The sequence below is a fragment of the Podarcis pityusensis genome (genome assembly GCF_964106645.2).
Source record: "Podarcis pityusensis genome assembly, chromosome: 5".
In the NCBI taxonomy this organism is placed as follows: Eukaryota; Metazoa; Chordata; class Lepidosauria; order Squamata; family Lacertidae; genus Podarcis; species Podarcis pityusensis.
The window spans coordinates 83,004,805-83,023,276 of record NC_138032.1 but is presented as its reverse complement, the minus strand read 5'-3'; the positions used below and the strand labels follow the sequence as shown (position 1 = coordinate 83,023,276).

The 18,472-nt window shown below is 42.2% G+C and overlaps 1 protein-coding gene across 9 annotated transcripts in view; it reads right to left on the bottom strand.

Annotated features, from left to right (window-relative positions):
* Positions 1–18,472, bottom strand: part of DLG5 (discs large MAGUK scaffold protein 5) — a 139,642-nt gene that overhangs the window by 94,352 nt on the left and 26,818 nt on the right. For all 9 annotated transcript variants that reach the window (XM_081007624.1, XM_081007617.1, XM_081007618.1 and 6 more), the window contains exon 2: positions 1,375–1,443. In XM_081007624.1, the coding sequence (XP_080863750.1) occupies positions 1,375–1,443 (69 nt within the window). The remainder of the gene's footprint in view (positions 1–1,374; positions 1,444–18,472) is intronic.

The following is an 18,472-nucleotide window of genomic DNA, read 5'->3' as shown; positions in this document are numbered from 1 at the left end:
TCCGCTGTTTGCAATGAGCAAATCAAACCAAAGCAATTGAAATAGCTCAACACAACGGATGCTTCAAGTAGTCTCTCCAAATTCAGCTAAAAAGGCAACTTACACTGGCTTCTCCAGTCTCACTATTATTCAACCCCTTGGATGGAATTCCTCGCAACAGCACAAATACAACAGGTGTTGTCTCAAGCATACCCAATGCAACTCATCAAGGGCTTTGTGAGTTGCACCAGGTGTGCTTGAGGTGGAACACATGAAATAAGGACCACCATTTTTTGGAAGACATATTTGCGTGTGACGGATTTTATTTAAGGCCCTCTTCCACTGGAAAAATGCAGCCAACTTGTAACCTGAGCTTCTGTGACTGTAATCTGTGCCACTGTGATTACAGTTCATGGGCATTTGTGATGTCTGCCTCAACCTTGTATCCCTATTGAGAGGTGCCTGCAGTTACAACACATGGCTAGCAAGGGAAGTGCAAGGCCATATGGGCTGGCGAGCATCAGAGAACCTTGGAAAGAGTTGCAGGGGTTCTTGCTTCTAAAGAAAGGTATCTCCTTGTGTGACCTTGGCTCCTAAATGCAAAACAAGTGTCCTTGTTCCTGCCATTTCTATCAGAATGTCAGAATGATGTGATTAAAAAACTACTTATGCAAGGGCCAGGGGTGAGGCGCACAACAGTGGGGGAAGATATATGCATAAAAGTAAAAAGAATCACTCTTCACATCTCACTGGCATCTCAAAAAGCACATGATGCAACAGAGAAAAACTTAGAAAAAGGCACGGTAAACCAGGCCAATGCTCTTTGTGAACCACTAAGCAGCAGGGCATAGTTCAACTGCTACCAAGTTCGTCCAAAGCCTCATGTTTTCGGTGCTTGGGTGGGTTTACAATATAGCGCGGGTGGTGCTATGGTCTAAACCACTGAGCCTCTTGGGCTTGCCGATCAGAAAGTTGGCGGTTCAAATCCGCGCGACAGGGTGTGCTCCTGTTGCTCTGTGCCAGAATCTGCCAACCTAACAGTTTGAAAGCGCACCAGTGCAAGTAGATAAATAGGTACTGCTGTGGTGGGATGGTAAACGCGGTTTCTGTGCGCTCTGGTTTCCGTCATGGTGTTCTGTTGTTCCAGAAGCAGTTTAGTCATGCCTTAACACAATCTTGGAAGTGTAAAACAGATCTTCCCCTTACCCTCCCCCAAACAAATACAATGTGCGGAATCACCACTCCTAGTTGTGCAAGAACAAGTACTGCACTTCCAACAGAGTTCTCAGCTATTTCACCTGTGTGTATTATGAACAAGAAGACAGATTTGTTCACAATCAACATGCAACTCAAAGCAAACAACCACAACACTACAGGCACAAGCACGGTTCTTACCAGTACTGCTGAGAGAACTGCTGCTTTCAGAGTCTGATGGCATTATGGACAGTACGCTGTAAGTCGATCCTGTGGGGCGTGGGGAAGATAAAAAATTACAGATTAAAAAAAAAGTGTTGCTTAATTTAAATGGGATATGCAGTTAACAAGCACAAGCAACCTTAAAATTTTTCCTACCATCTCCCAATCCCCCTTTCTCTAAAACAGCTACTCACCTCGTCACCTATGGCAAATAGCAGATGCAATGGGGTGAGGATAAAGGGCTTTTTGTCTCCTTCATTCCATGACTACCAGTTTAGGTAGGCCAGTCAAACCGAAGACTAAGTCGGCTGCCACCACTCCCCTTTATACTCCTAATCTTGGACAGGAGAGAGCTCTGAAGCAGAGATAGCATCCAGCCTTAGACACAAATACACCCACGCACCTACTTAGCATAAACTAAGGAACTAGGAACATTGGAAGCTGGAATAATCCTGCAAGTTTCCATACAAATGCATCCAGGACCCCAACAGTCAAATTCTACCACATTTATTCAAAATAGAAAAGAAAGAGGAAGAATAAAATAAACAAGTGTCTATTATATCCTATCCTATTATAGCTACTTACAGTCTTTTGGCTTTATGTATAGCCAAAATTATGGCTTTATGACAACAGCACGCTTTTTAAAGAATTCTGATCCAGGTGGGCCTTAACTAACAGCTGGCAGTGTCAAGACAATCACAAGCCAGTCAGGTGATTGTCCTGGGGGCCAAAACTGGGGCTCATTGAATTTTTCAGCTTTCAAATTTCAAAAATGAGGGGCACTAAGAAGTTGCAACATGACCGGGGAATTACAAATATGTTTTGGTACAATTCATATAATTTAGTTTTGTTCGCTAAGTAAAATGTGTGTAAAATTGCACAGAAATCATGAAAAATGATTGTCAAGCAGTTGCAGTTATAGCATATATCATTATTAATTTTTCTGACATTTTCAGAAGGTAAAATTGCAATTCTTTGGTTTTCAGAAAGCATCAAACATAGACTTACCCAGCTAAATGTTATCCAATCACAAAAATCCCACACACCCAAAACTATATTTTAAGACCCCTCACTGAAGAAATTCACAAAAATTAAGCTCCATGCCCTAAAATGACGTGACCTACAAACAACCAAGGGGCAGTGAGTGAGAGATGGGCTACTTGGCTAGAGATAGGCTGGAGATAGGCAATCAAGGTGCAGAACAACAGTCTTTTTTCAGCTCTTGGAAGTAACTTCTTACAGAAATTGGAGGACTGGGGAGATCGAACAGGCTCAAAGGAGGAGGTTAGTGGCACAAAACTGGAAAATAGAAACTATTCCTAACATAAGTGACTGGCAGGTCAAAATGATCAACTATGCCGAGCTAGATAGATTAACAGGCAGAATACGAGACCAAGACGACCAGAAATTTCAAAAAAATTGGAGTAAATTTTGGAATTATATTGGAACGGATATATAGGAGGAACTGGCGGTATTAGAAAAACTTTATCAGCTAATAACTATAAACTTTAATAAACTAATTACGCAATCCGAGATTTATTTGATACTTACCAAAAGGGTGAAGGGAAGTCAAAGGCTAAGGAGAGCCTAATGGTTATATTATTATTTTTTGTATGATTGTATGTTTCCTTTTTGTATAGTATGAAAATAGGATGAATAATTTATGTTAAAATGTTTATTTTTGTATTTGTTAGTTCTTTTTTCTTTTTCTTTTTTTTTCTTTTTTTGTACAAATTCTGAATAAAAATTTACTTGCAAAAAAAAAAAAAAGGAGGAGGTTAGGGAGAGCAGAAATGTGCTACAACCCTCTCCTCCCAGCAACCAGGCAGGGGAATTTAGCTGGAGCAGGACTCTGGTTCACCCATGCTCCCTCACCAAACACAAAATGTCTGCAACTGGTCCCCAAATACATTCATCCATCTGTACATATTCCCACGCATATGAGTGACACCATTTTTACCAAAAGGAAATGAAACCCAGAAGTGCCATTCTCCTTTTCAACCTATACACGGGCGTACCTGTTCATAAAGCGAAAAAAGGGAGGACATGTACAGCTTTCCTCAAGCATCCCTAAAAGCTTGAGAGTATCCTAAAAAGGTGTAAACTTTTCCCACCCCTTTCTCTAAGATACAGCATTGCACTGCAGTGGCAATCCTAACTACCCCCACAAACTCAAATTTTCAATACCCCATTGTGGCTGTGTCTATTCACCCACTCCCACTCCTCCAGGCTGCTGGATAGTTAAAAGCTTGATGGTTTTTTGGTGTGTGTGTTTTTTAAACACCCTTTCCCTCAGGACTGCAGGTCTCTTCAGAGGGAAAGATCCTCCATAGAGCCAAGGTCCCTGGCCTGATGCCTGACTTGAACCACAGACTGAAAAAGGAATGCCAACCATTAAAACTGTGTATCCTTTCTCATCAGTACAGCCAGATGACAGCCACCAGGCATACTGGGGCCTGGCAGACCTCCACAGAAGCAGCTGGTGCCACAAAAACAAGAAATACCCATATGGGAGATCAACTGGCGACAGGGAAAACGGAGGAAAGAGATTAGCACACGAATCCGAAAGTAATTAAACGAAAGGGCTTCTCTCCTTCCTTCTGTCTCGTTAACCTCAAATGGTCGTACCTCAAAAGAAAAAAGTCAACAGCACTGGTCACTGTAATTATTTGGAACAAAGAAAGCAACAAGTACTTTGTCCAATGCAAGACTACTTAAATGGGAAAGGATGACCAATCCTTCAGCAGAAAGGCCAAATGAGGCAAGGCTGTAACCCATCACATGCCAACAAATGGCACAGTGGGCAAGAATAATGTAGTGTTACATAAAAAGGCTCAGGATGTCATGGTAATGAGTGACGGTTTACTGAGCCGCCTCCTGCCTATCCTACACTAAGGCGGCAAAGGGAAATGCTCTCAGCGAGAGAAAACAAGTCCTCCCTCTTCCCTGGCCAGTTCCGCCAACAAACTGCTCAGGTTGACTACGCTCTAGCTCCCCTCCCTCCCTTGCCAATGCCAGTGGGATTGAATCTGGCTCCAGGACAAGTAGCCAACTTTGGGCTCTTCAGTAATCAACAGCTGAATTGAGACTGACAACAAAAACAAGAAGAGTTGATTGTGCTAAAGGCACTCTCTGACCCATCACATACCCCTGATATAAAACAGTCTTTACTTAGCATGTAAATGCCACAACGGCAGGAAGCAGTCAGATCTTCCACAGCAGGAAATTGCGCAGCTTGGGTGCCATGACAGAGAAGCAGTGTTTGAAATGTGTCAGGCGCATTTTGCTCCTGGCTTTTGACCCCTTGCGACCAAGTGAAGATGCCTGGGCACAAGGATGGCGCCTGACATCTCCACCATCTGGGAAGCATTGGAACTGGACTGCTTTCACACACTAATGCCCCGTCCTGTAGAATTCTATTAGTTTTATTTTATCTGCACAATCGGAATGAATTCTGGAACCAAATTGCTTTTTCTGTGCAGACTGAGCAGGAGCAGTCACCATTAAGAAAAACAGGTCAGAATAGGCCACAATATATTTGGACTGTCCCTGGATCAAGTGACTTTTCTGCTTTAACCTCTCAAAGCTCTTAACCTAGCTCAAAGTTGTCATCTGAACTAGCCAGATGTTTAACTGAGAATTAATCACAGTCAGTCCATCATTTGAAAAATAAGACTTTAGAGCCGTCTTGCCCCCAACTGGCAACTAGACATTCTGTTTTGGCGACCGCAACCTTGGTTTAAGGAGCCATTTGGCACCTCCTCGTTGGCAAAGTTGATGAAACTTCTCTCTGTTGCAGGAAGCCATACATCAAAACAACTGCATAAGGCCAAAATCTAAGAGTCATACTCTATTATTGCTGTTGTATAGCCTCTGCACAAAAAATAAATAAATAGATTGTTTAAAAGAATAAAAGCCTAATCAAGCTCAGTGTTCGAAACTCCCATTGTTCTAGGCACATTTTGTGACAGGGAATTTCTTTCATTAGCGTGAGCAGTTTCTGAGCTCTGAGCGCAGTACTGCACCTGAGATTTCAGATCAAAACTGCAGAGTGGAAGGAAAGGACCTTTTTCTGCCTCCCTGAGGCAGAAAAGCTACTCTCTGAAGACGGGAGAAGAGACCCTCTTAAGAATATTAGAGAGGTGGGCAGGGGAAGGACTAGATCATGTGAAAAACAAACATAACATTTTAGTAGCAGTTCATTCATTTTCAGCTTTGTATTCTTGTTATTTAAAAAAAATGTGCCTAGACATTCTGTTGTTGTGCCCATAACCTAGGTTTAAGGTGCCATTTAGCTCCTAGCTTTTATATCTTAGTTTCTAACACTGGTCAAGCTAGATTTTAAAACTCAAGCATTTCTATAATGCTTAAGGCAGGTGCTTAATCTTATACATTAGATAAGGCTTCCAACTGAAGTACTTTGGTACAATGCAAGATGCAGTTGGACCTGCTTACCTAACATTTTTGAGATTAATTTAGAAAAGGTGCAGCTATTTTTCTATACATATTTTTCACTACACCTTCTCAGAAACAGCATCAGTAAGCATCTCTTCCTAGTTGCCTGCTGGGAATTTCCATTATCAATTAAGCACAGATTTCCCCTTCCACCTTCTCTTCCACACTTCTGTTGCTGCTGGTAACACCTTCTCTCCACTCCTCCTGACAAAGGCCTGAGTTCAGCAGTATGGCAAATGTTTGCTTATCCACATCTCAGTGCACCAAACTGAGCACCAAACAGGACTCCAATTAGCTTTGGGGATGCAAAGGAAGTTTGATTAAGATGGGAAATGATCCAGTTTATAAGGCTTCCGTTGCCTTTCACATCACCAGAAAAACTGCCCAAGGAGGTGAAAATTCACATGGATATGCCATGCTGCATCTTCTTTTGTTAAAAGCTTGTGTTGCCAGATTTGTCAGAAGCAGTAAAACTCACAGCAGTTGCAAGTGCTAAGGGGTTTTTTTTTGGGGGGGGGGTAAGCGCTGTGGTTATCAAAGCCAAATTTGTGCATTACTGATGTTCATTTACAACTGCAAAACGCGGTTTGACATATGCATCAATTTCACATTGGTGTTTTGCTGCTAATATATATCTAACAGTATGCTGCTTTGTGGTCTCCCCTTTTCCAAGAAAATAGGAAGTTTCAGGGCAGTCTTTTACAGGGTTAATTTCCTTTTCCAGAGAAATAAAAGTACTAGAGACTAGGCATGTTTTTGCATATCCATGAATAAAAATGAAAGATGACCAGAAGGAGCAGGCAAGTACTGTACCCTGTCAAACTATGATCGTCCTTTACAAGCATATTGTAAGGGTCAAATCTGGTCCATAGCTATTGCTGAAAAATTAAGGTATAGTAAGCCAAACAAAAGGCTTGTAATCAACCACATGGCAAAAAAATAATAATATTTAAAATATAAATGATGCACACAATGTTAAAATGTATCCAGTGAAATATGCCAGTATTTGGAATTCTTAGTAACTCTTCAAGTGAACAATCTCATACAACCCCGAGGACAACGTCCTGATATTTACAAACAAAACAATTTATAATAAGGACATGTTACTATGCTCCAATATCAAGAATTGTTCTACTTCCCAGGAACTGTGAATGCAACAACTCACATTTGTACTTTTTAAAAAAGAGTGCTTAATTTTAAACTTAATATTTCACTGGATACATTTTAACATTGTGTGAATCATTTATATTTTAAATATTTTTTTGCCATTGATTGATTACAAGCCTTATATCCCCCTTTCTTATATGTTATTGAAATATATGTTACCAAATTTTATGCTTCTCTGCTCAGTATGGGATTCATCGGGATTCTACGAGAGTTAGTCCAAGTCATACAAATATAAGGAGTCAATCTCAGAAGATCAAATATTGGGCTTTTGTAATTCCCCCTTTAAAAGTTTTATTGGCCAGGTGTACAGAAAAATTCGGTAAAAAAAGAAAACGCCTACTGTGGTTCATAGAATCCTTACAGAAATTTTTAATCATCACCAGAATGGGGCCATAGTTTACTGAGAAGCTAGTAAGCAAACCTCTGGAATCCTTAAATCCAACTCTGGCATTTCACTGCAGGTGAAAGAAGTTATGCAACTGCATGAATAAAGCACGTGCTTTTCAATTCAAACAATAAAACTTAGACTCTTGGTTTTATTAAAATGAACCTAGTGGAAGTGGAAATAGTTTAATCAGACTACTGCTGTCAATATTAAATTAACTACTCTGATCATATTGCAAACCATGGAATCAGCCACAGAGAAGCAGAAACGAGACTCACAGTATACTGGTGAGCAACAGATAGGGGTAAGGGAGGTGATCAGAAGTTTGAGGAAGTACATTCTCTCAACAGTTGCCAAAAAGAAAATCCACTCCAAGTATATCTACTTTAACAGATCTCAGTAAATACTACCTTTATCATTATAAGCCATACAAAAACAAACTTTTCATTGTTGTTCATTTCGCACCCAACATGATGGATGCTAGAAACCAATACCTATGACCTGCAACACAACACAGTTGTGCAATAACCTCCCTCATGTAGGATGATAATGCTCACAGTGCAACGATTGTCAATCTGACAACTGACCTTGGTTCTCGGAAAGGGAGCATTTCCCAAGGCAACGACAGTATAAAAGGGTGTCTGACTCATCAATAGTTGGCAGACAGCTAGTGTACATTGTGAAATCTGGTACCACAGTAAGGATCTCAACACTGCCATATGAGAAAAAAATGGGCACACGGTCATTATGCACTGTTTTACACAGATTTTTACAGTAAGGGTTTTTACATTGTATTTTCAATAGCTGTATTTGTTCTGCAGAGGACACAGATAACTTGCATTATGTGGTGTATATATAAATTCTGTTAATTAACAAATAAATGAAAGATGTTGGGAATTTTTCTACCTCTGCCATGAAAGGTCAGTTAAAGAGCTATAATGTAGCATTGGGATGGAGAACATGTGACCTTCCAGATACTTTTGGACTAAATTTCTCCAATCACTGTCCATGCTGGTTGGGGATTATGGGAGTTGGAAGTCCAACATACAACAGGTTCTCAGTTCCTGATGTAGTACGTGTTTGCTGCCCAAGGCCATGGTAAGAATCTCTAGATTAACAGTGGTAAATATTATTGCTTTGCCAGAATTTGGGTTCCTACTCTTGATAATATGCACTGCAGAACATTAATCATGCACGTCAATACTTTAACCGGTTTAACTGTTTGTTTAGTATTTCTGAATGTCAGTTGCATCCTGACAGTTTGATATTAAAGCTAAGGCAATACAACCATATGATAAAAATTTGGCACATACCAAGGAGCTCAGACTATGGTAAAACAATCTTTAAAATAGAAAAGGGAAAATATAACCATCTGGATTCTATTTTTCATTTGCAATTTGTACGTGGAGCAAGAACCCATCTCTAAACTGTGTACGTGTTGAATGTTTGCTTGAAAGCTTCCCATATTAACAGGAAAACCACTTTGCTCCATTAGAGGGAAGAAACATTACCTCTATCTTAAATGGATTACAACTCAGTAACTCAGGTAGGCAAACTTTTCAGGTGATAATCAGTGAAGGGAGAGGGCACTATCAAACCTGTTCTTCTCATTCCTGATCCGAGCACGGAATGTTTTTTTTACATACAGCCTATCTGCATGTAGACTCTGTGAAGACAACCCAATCAAAACATGGAGGAAAGCATGAGCAGCAAGTGCAATCCCATTGCTCCCTCCTACACCTGGCATCTGTTCATTATCCCTAGAATTAAGGTTATCTGCATAGGACATCAGACACCACACTGAATGAACTATGGTTTGCAACAGACATGGTTTAGAACTCAAACCATGGCATGTTTAATGAACAATGGTTCAGAACCATTTGATCTTATTCTCCACCCTCTCAGCTTCACTCTGTCTCCATTGCAGGGACTTACAGAAATAAACCATAACTATATTTCGTCAATTCGGACACTGCATCAAATCACAATTCAACTTAACCATGGCTGAGCCTTATGTTTGGGCTGGAAAACATGAAAACTATATACAGAAAGTTAAAAAAAAAAGTTACCTACTACTATATAGATATATAAAATGACTGGAGGGTTAATCGTCCTTGCCTGCACAATGTTAAATTTGCTTCTAACCCTTGTAACACAAAGAATTTTGCGCTCAATTTATCTGAACAGTAAATGTTGCTTGCCAGCCGTGCACTTGCAGAAGACATTTTCTTCAAAGCTTAAATAAGAGAGGCCATGTATTATACAAGCTTTCAGAAACTATTATATTCGTTTGGTAGATAATGCTTGATACGCCAAAGGCAAAAAGAAAGAGGGAGGGAAAAAGTAAAATGCCATTTTTACTATAAGCTTTAGGGTTCCTATGATCTTTTTATTAAATTACACTGGTATATTAATATAATTTATAAGATCTATTACATAAAACAAGCTGGTTCCAACCATTCTACTGAGGAAGAGAGACTGCCCTCCAAGTCCTTGGTGGCTTCCCCTCAGAGCTCCGAACTCAAGAGTGAACTCATGCATGCAATATCCAGTGATGATTTCCATGTGTGAGACAGATTAGACCTATATAACAGAGCTTTCAGATCCCTGCATGTCATCTCAAGCACAAGTTCTCTCATAGAAGGCACCTCATGCTTCTGCCGTGAGCCATCAAGTGTGTTTTAATCAAAAGTTGAGATCTCTGCACTGGAGATTCAACGAAAGCATTTTTGCGCACTGGAGATTCAACGAAAGCATTTTTGCTCACTAGATTTGGGTTGCCATATGTCCGGAATTTCCCAGACATACCCATGATTCGGCAGTCAGAAGCAGTGTCCGGGCGGAAATCGCTGAAATGTCTGGGAAAATCCGGATGCATGGCAACCCATTTCGGAAGTGTAGATTTTGATGCATTGTCTTAAAAATAGCTTGTAAACTTCATTTTAAAAAAAAGATTTTTTTTGGGGGGGGGGGAAAGCTCAACAACTAAAACAAAAACAAAGCTATGGCAACCCTACACTAGATAGGAGACTTCAGTCTTGGAATAGCCAACATGGTGCCCTCCAGGCTATGGATGCAGTGAGTTGTAGTCCAAAATAGCTGATGGGACACCACACTGGCTGTTCCTGGTTAAATTCCAGCATATTTAAGCTGCAAAACCACTGATTCTCTGTCTTGAACCTACCATCTTAAAACATGGATTAGACGGGGAATTGTGTGCTACATAAAAAACTTCCCTAAACAGGGATGCTTTCAGATGTCTTCTAAAAGTCAGATAGTTGTTTATTTCCTTGACATCTGAAGCGTGTCCCACAGGGAGGGCGCCACTACCGAGAAGGCCCTCTGCCTGGTTCCCTGTAACTTTGCTCAGTGTCCAAGGTGAGCGATGGGGGTGGAGACACTCCTTCAGGTATACTGGGCTGAGGCCGTTTAGGGCTTTTAAGGTCTACACCAACACCTTGAATTGTGCTTGGAAACGCACCGGGAGCCAATGAAGATCCTTTAGGACCGTTGTTATGTGGTCTCGGCGGCCGCTCCCAGTCACCAGTCTAGCTACCGCATTCTGGATTAGTTATAGTTTCCAAGTCACCTTCAAAGGTAGCCCCACGTACAGCGTGTTGCTGCAGTCCAAGCGGGAGATAACCGGAACATGTACCACTCTGGCAAGACAGTGTGTAGGCAGGTAGGGTCTCAGTCGGCGTACCAGATGGAGAAAATGCCACTAACATTGTTGCACAAGCATCTGTGCAACCATTGGTGCATTTTGCACATTGCCAAAGATGGAGGTACATTTTTTAGTTAATTGCATTTTTCTCTTTTCATGATCTAGGTCAGCCTTTGTCAACCTGGTACTGTCCAGATGTTGATGGAGTACAGCAAGACAGCCCTGCTGTAGCCAAACAACATCTGAAGGACCAGGCTAGTGAAGTCTGCTCTGGGCCATTTTTACCTTACATAATCACAAGGTCTTTTGAGCATCCAGGAGGACACTTCTAAATCCATTGTGCTGAGATGCAGTGTAGTGGCTCATTGGCCAACTGGGTGTGTTCCTCACCTGCCTATGGCCCACCTCTTGACAAAGATCATACTACCAAGACATCTGCCTGGCAGGTACGGCGAGGTGAACAGTTGCCATTGGATCTAAGCTAAAAGTCAATAAAATTTATTTTACTTGTGTCAGGGAACCGGAGGGAGAGAGCAAAATCCAGAGGGATTCCAGAGAGCGTCCCGGGATTGGGAGAGGCAGCCCATCTTCTGGGGAAGAGAATCAGCGTAGCACCAGTGGAGAAGGGGGGCGGATGGGGGAAGCGGCGAGGCGGTCCCATGACTCCTTGCCGGAGACCAGCGGGGAGAGTAGGGGTCCTCCACTGCCTACGCCCTCCTTGCGCAGAAGGCTTTCGCGCAGAGAGAGTAGGAGGAGACTAGGCGTCAAAGAGCTTCTTTGCTGGAAGAAGTTTAAGAAACGCCCACTGACGGATTCTGCCAGCGATTGAGACAGCCACGGGTGAATGGCTGTCTGGACAGAAAAGGTTCACTCAGGCAACCCAGCCAGGTGTTTGCACCGGCTTACGCACAAGCAACCCCTAGAACCATTACAACTTGCAAGGGTTATTCCACACGTCTTGTGGCAGGACTGACACAGAGTGCCCGCTCAGCAGAAAGCTGCAGTCCAGGGTAGCAAATATAGTGAGTCCTCCAGCTTGTTACATTTCTACACTTAACAAATAGTGTGTGATGTGGCCGTTAAGAGGCTCACTATTAGAGAACCTAATTCCACAGAAGAATTTCTGATTTCCAACACAACACCCACCCACAGAACAAGTATCAAAGGGCAAGAAATGCACCATTAAACGAGATCTGCTTGCCTCTTCTTAATGCCTGCATTTAATCAAAATGGGAACTCATCCTTTCATTCCCGTAAACTCATTTGATACTGTATAACTCACAGCAGAAGAACAAAGTAGGAGATTAGAATACACAGTTTGAAAATGACGAAACGGGTATTCAGAAGGCCCAGACCTCCGCTAGGTAAAAGCAAACATTACTTCTCCAAGATTAGGCAGCGAGTGAGTTACTGCATCCAGCTCTTTCATTAAATGCTGGGAACTGGGTATTTCCCACTGCAAAACATGCCAGAGGGCAAGTCTGTAACTGCTGGCAGCAGGAGGTTTATCACATGTGTGGCTCAAGCTATTCTCTAGTAAATCAAACTTGAACAGTGGGGAGGGAAAACCAACATTATAACTCTTCAGATGTATTTATGTAAAATCAAAGGAAAACACTCTAAGCCTGACTTTTCTACCCACAAACTTTTAACATTATTATTAGCATATTAACAAAAATGCCAGACCCAATGATCATTTGGTCTGCGTAATGCTGTGTGTGTGTTTCAAGACCAGAAATGTATTGGACTCCACTGCACGAGCCTGGCCACGTGGACTGAAGGCAAGCCTTGCTCCGACTGGCTGCACCTGCTGAATATAACACTAAGCTACCATAATGTACACATATTGCGTGCACCAATACATTGTCTGAATGCTCCCACTTAGCTCTACCTTTGGCTAAGCAGGGAAAGCAAACCATGGGGTGACTAGCTTACCATAACATCCAAACAAGCACATATGTGGTTGGCTTTCCCAACGCAAACCACAATCTGAAGGCAACACTTTTTCCTGGCCTCCTGTTGTAGTTTTGTTTTGGGGTTGTTGTTTTTTTTTTGGGGGGGGGAAACAAACCATGAATGCTAGTTCAGGTGTGACGCTAAGCCAGCAGCACCTTGGTCTGCTGCCCAGTCAACTGAGGCAAGAGTGAAGTGGGATCTCTTGAACTGCATGTGCCATTTATGATTTTAAAAAACTATGCAGCTTTGCCTAGTGTTACGCATGAATGCAGAAATTATAACACTGCCCCTAGCATTTTATTTGATTATTGTATTAATATACTGCCTTTCCTCCCAAAGGATCCCAGGGCGTGTTTGCTAACTCCCAGAAGGTTCATAGTCCATTCATACAAAGTGCTGACCAGACCTATGGGAACTCAGTGTTGTCCTGCAAGAGGGAGGACTTGCTCCACTACCCTCCTTGAACTTTTCTGTAGCTGAGCATCACAGGGAAGATCAGGAGTGATGCTGTCATCCATCCATCTTCTCATGGGGAAAACACCTAATCAGCTTCCAAGGAACACAAAAGTTCTTGGACCAATTTGAAAGCCACCATATTGCCCAATGGCACCTCTCTGACTAATGCAGCCCATCAATTAACCTGTTTAGATATCCAACCTTCAGAAAAAACAGGGAGGGAGACAAAACACATCCCTTTGTCCGCAACAAGTGTATGGAAGTACAAGAAGTGTCAAAATGCATGCTTTCAGTAAGTGCAGCAGAAAAGGGGGAATCTCCAGGCAAATTGTGTGTCGGTGGGGTGGGGAGCAGGAAGCAAAGGAGTAGGAGAAAACATCTGAAACCCAATGCATTTCAGACCTCACAGCTGCTTCATCAGGGAGTTTCAACTACTGAAGTTCCACCTTTTGTTATATAGGGCTGCCTTTCCTTCCATTGTACCGGCTGCCAGCTCTTAAGCCTGAGAGATGCTCCCACTCCAGTACTTCCTATATGATTTTTTAAAAAAGAAATGGCTTCAGTTTGTTATGACAGGAAAGAAGCTGCTTGAGGCCTGCCTGAGGGGAAAAGAAGTTGAAGGAGTTACACCGGTCACCTCAATGGAAATGTTGTTGTGTGTCAATCCAAAATCAAATCATGGTAACCAAGCCACAAAGACCATCTATGGGCCAATAAATCATGGCATATGCCCCCTACGCTCAGCAGACAGTACCACACACAAAAGATAAAGAAGCTATTGCACTGCGCTGGAAAGAACATTACCAACATCTCCTTAACCGCAACCCCCCCCCCCCCCGTAGCTGCTGAGGTCCTCTCACAAATTCCGCAAAAACAAGTTAGAGATGAGCTTGCAGTATCTTCAAATCTGGGAGAGTTGTGTACAGCTATTACCCAAATGGAAAACAACAAAGCCATCGGACCTGATGGGATACCTGCTGAAGTCTTCAAAGTGGGTGGAATTGAATTTACACAACAACTTCACAAGCTCATCAAAAAAAATCTGGGAGAGAGAAGAGATCCCAGCAGATTTTAGGGATGCCAAAATTATCAATCTCTTTAAAAAAGGTGACAGAACAAATTGTGAAAACTACTGAGGCATCTCTCTATTAGCTGCAGCCGGCAAAATTCTTGCAAGGATCTTAGCAAACCATCTCTTAACAATATCCGAGGTGACCCTTCCTGAATCCCAAAATGGTTTTTGGCCTTCTAGGGGAACAGTGGACATGATTTTCACCGCTCGACAGCTTCAAGAAAAATGCAGAGTGCAAAACCAACCCCTGTATATGGTGCTTATTGACCTGACTAAGGCTTTCGATGCTGTAAATTGTAATGCCCTGCGGACTGTTGTTCTGAAAATTGGCTGCCCAGATAAATTTGTAAACGTCATTCGGCTCCTCCATGATAATATTACAGCAACAATCACAGATAAAAATGGCTCTCAAAGTGAACTATTCACAGTGGGATCAAGTGTTAAACAGGGTTGTGTTATTGCCCCAACTCTATTCATTATTGTCATTGCCATGATCCTACACTTTGTCAAAGGGAAACTCCCCACCGGAGTAGAAATCATGTATTGAACAGATGGAAAGCTCTTCAATCTGAGCAGGCTGAATGCAAAGAGTAAGGTTACCATAACTTCCGTCATAGAGCTTCAGTATGCTGATGACAACATGGTGTGTGCACGCTCAGAGGATGACCTCCAAACCATCCTAAATATTTCGCAGAAGCTTACGAAAAGCTTGGCCTATCACTGAACATTCAAAAAACCAAAGTGCTGCACCAACAAGTACAAAATAACCCCTCTGCAGCACCACAAATCCAATTCAATTGTGTAACGTTGGAAAATGTTGATCACTTCTTCTGCCTGGGCAGTTATCTTTCCACAAGGGCCGACACTGATGCCAAAATCTAGCATTGCCTGAGCTCTGCGAGTACGGCTTTCTCCCGATTGAAGTGCAGAGTGTTTGAGGACCAGGACATTTGCAGGGAAATCAAAATGCTTGTTTACAAAGCTATTGTACTACCAACCTTACTGTATGCTTGTGAAACATGGACCACTTATAAACGCCATCTCCAACTCCTCAAAAGATTCCATCAACGGTGTCTCCAAAAAATTTTACACATCACTTGGGAAGACAGGCGAACTAATACCAGTGTACTGGAAGAAGCAAAGATCACCAGTGTTGAAGCAATGATTCTTCAACATCAACTTCGTTGGACTGGTCATGTTGTGCGGATGCCTGATGATCATCTTCCAAAGCAACTACTCTATTCCAAACTTAAATATGGAAAGTGTAATGCTGGTGGTCAACAAAAGAGGTTTAAAGACTGTCTCAAGGCAAATCTAAAAAAATGTAGTATAAACACCAACAATTGGGAAACACTTGCCTGCGAGCGCTCCAGTTGGAGAACAGCCTTTACCAAAGGTGTCATGGGCTTTGAAGCCACTCAAACTCAGGGCGCAAGGGAGAAACGTGCTAAGAGGAAGGCACGCTTGGCAAATCCACACCATGATCAACTCCTGCCTGGAAACCAATGTCCCCACTGTGGAAGGATGTATGGTTCCAGAACTGGCCTCCACAGTCACTTATGGACTCATTGCTAAAACAGTGTTTATGGAAGACAATTTTACTCGGCTACAAGTGATCACCAAAGAAGGAAGAAGACACCAATGAAAGAAGCAAAAGAAATCCCGCCAGGGTGGGGACCTGCTTGATCTTGGAATTTGCTTGGAAGCTTTTATCCACATTTTTTCTGCCTCCATAACTGTTCCCTCGTCCTGCATTTAAGTGAGTGTTTTGGGAGGGGGAGGGGTATTTCAGAAGCCACCCTCTGGTCCTGTGCATGAGTGAGGCCTAGTCTGCAATGTGAGACCAGGGGGAAAGTGCGGACAAGTGCCTTCTGTGTGTGTGTTTCCATTGCTTTAGTCATAGGTAATAGCTAATTCCTTCAAACAATGATATAGATACTGTTACTGAGCTATTCCTCACTGCCATAATAACCCTTAACTGATCTGGACCCTGCGGTCATCACTTGAGGCCCTACTTCGTGTACCTCCTCCACAAGAGGTTTGGAGGGTGGCAACACAAGAACGGGCCTTTTCTGTGGTGTCTCCCTGTTTATGGAATGCTTTCCCCAGGGAGGCTTTCCTAGCACCTTCATTACATAGCTTTAGGTACCAGTTGAAAACATTTCTCTATAACAAGGCCTTTGGCTGATTAACATTCTATAGCCTTTTAAATGTATTTGTGGGAGGGGGTTATGATTGCTGGTGTTGCTATTATTATATATTTTGTGTTCTCATTTTATATTTTTATGTCGTGAACCACCCTGTGATCTTTAGATGAAGGGCAGAAATAAATAAATAAATAAATAAATAAATAAATAAATAAAGTGAGTTTTTGCTGAACACTGGAGTGTTAAAATGTGCATATTTTGATTTTGTGTGTATATAATAACCAGACCTATTTTAAGACCTGCATGACTATTAGGTAAAGGTAAAGGGACCCCTGACCATTAGGTCCAGTTATGGCCGACTCTGGGGTTGCGGCGCTCATCTCGCTTTATTGGCCGAGGGAGGCGGCGTACAGCTTCCGGTTCATGTGGCCAGCATGACTAAGCCGCTTCTGGTGAACCAGAGCAGTGCACAGAAATGCCATTTACCTTCCCGCTGGAGTGGTACCTATTTATCTACTTGCACTTTGACATGATTTTGAACTGCTAGGTTGGCAGGAGCAGGGACCGAGCAACGGGAGCTCACCCCGTCACAGGGATTCGAACCGCCGACCTTCTGATCAGCAAGTCCTAGGCTCTGTGGTTTAACCCACAGCGCCACCCGCGTCCCGCATGAGTATTAATTATTTGTAAATCTGCCACAGCATGTTACTGCGATTGTCTAAAGACCCTAATTTACTAGAACATGTGTTGTTGTTGTTGATCATTTCATTTCTATACTGCTTTATATTTTTAGAGGGGGGAAATCTCAAACGCGGTTTAGAATACATTACAACATCAAATAAAACAATCTAGAGGGGGGAAACCATCAATGAAGTCAAATGCAACACATGTTTCTAGCGAGACTTGATAACACTAAACGCAGAAAGGAAACCACTAAGTTTCACTTAAAAAGTGCTGACTATGAACTCCACAGCTTTGTCAACCAGCTTTGGATACTCGTTTGATTCATCTTCCCACTGAAACACACTACCTATCTACACACACGCACAGTGGCATTCTACTACATTTTACTCAGAGTAAGCCTATTTAAATTAATGGACCTAAATTGATGATGCTAATTCATTTCAATGGGTTTGAGTACAACATAGGGTATGTTCACACTGGTGGCTTGAAATGCAGCCAGGTCATCCCTCACCCTCCGGCTGCATTTCAAGCCACATTTGTGCAGTTCTTCATATCAGAGAATGGGTGGGGACGTCTTCACTCAATGCGCACAAACTTTTTGGTTTCCCTGTCTCTGTGACCCTCCTGGAACTCCTGGTCATTAAGCTATCTTTTATATTCACTTGTTTGCTCATCTGCACTGCACAACAGCTGTTAGGGTATGTTCACATTACCACTTATTCTGCATCCAGTTTTCTAATTGTCTTGAAGCTTGTGAGAGACAGAAAACACACAAAGCATCAGTATTAGTGAACAAACTGCAGGACTGGTATAGATTATGGCTAACAACGTGTGAATGTGACTTCTAAAATTAGCAGCGGGAGTGCCTTGGCTGTGGAATAAGTGGTAACATGAACATATTCTTAGCTGAGTATCACTCACAACTATTGCCCTATCGAACGGAAAAAGATTAATAGAACAGTACCTCCTCAGGACATATGTTCATGAAAACAAAGGAATCCCCAAAACATAAGCAACACTCCAAAAGGATAGCACAGAATTAGAGAAGGTGAACTCCATGGATTTAGTCATAGCGGCTGGTGTAAAATAAC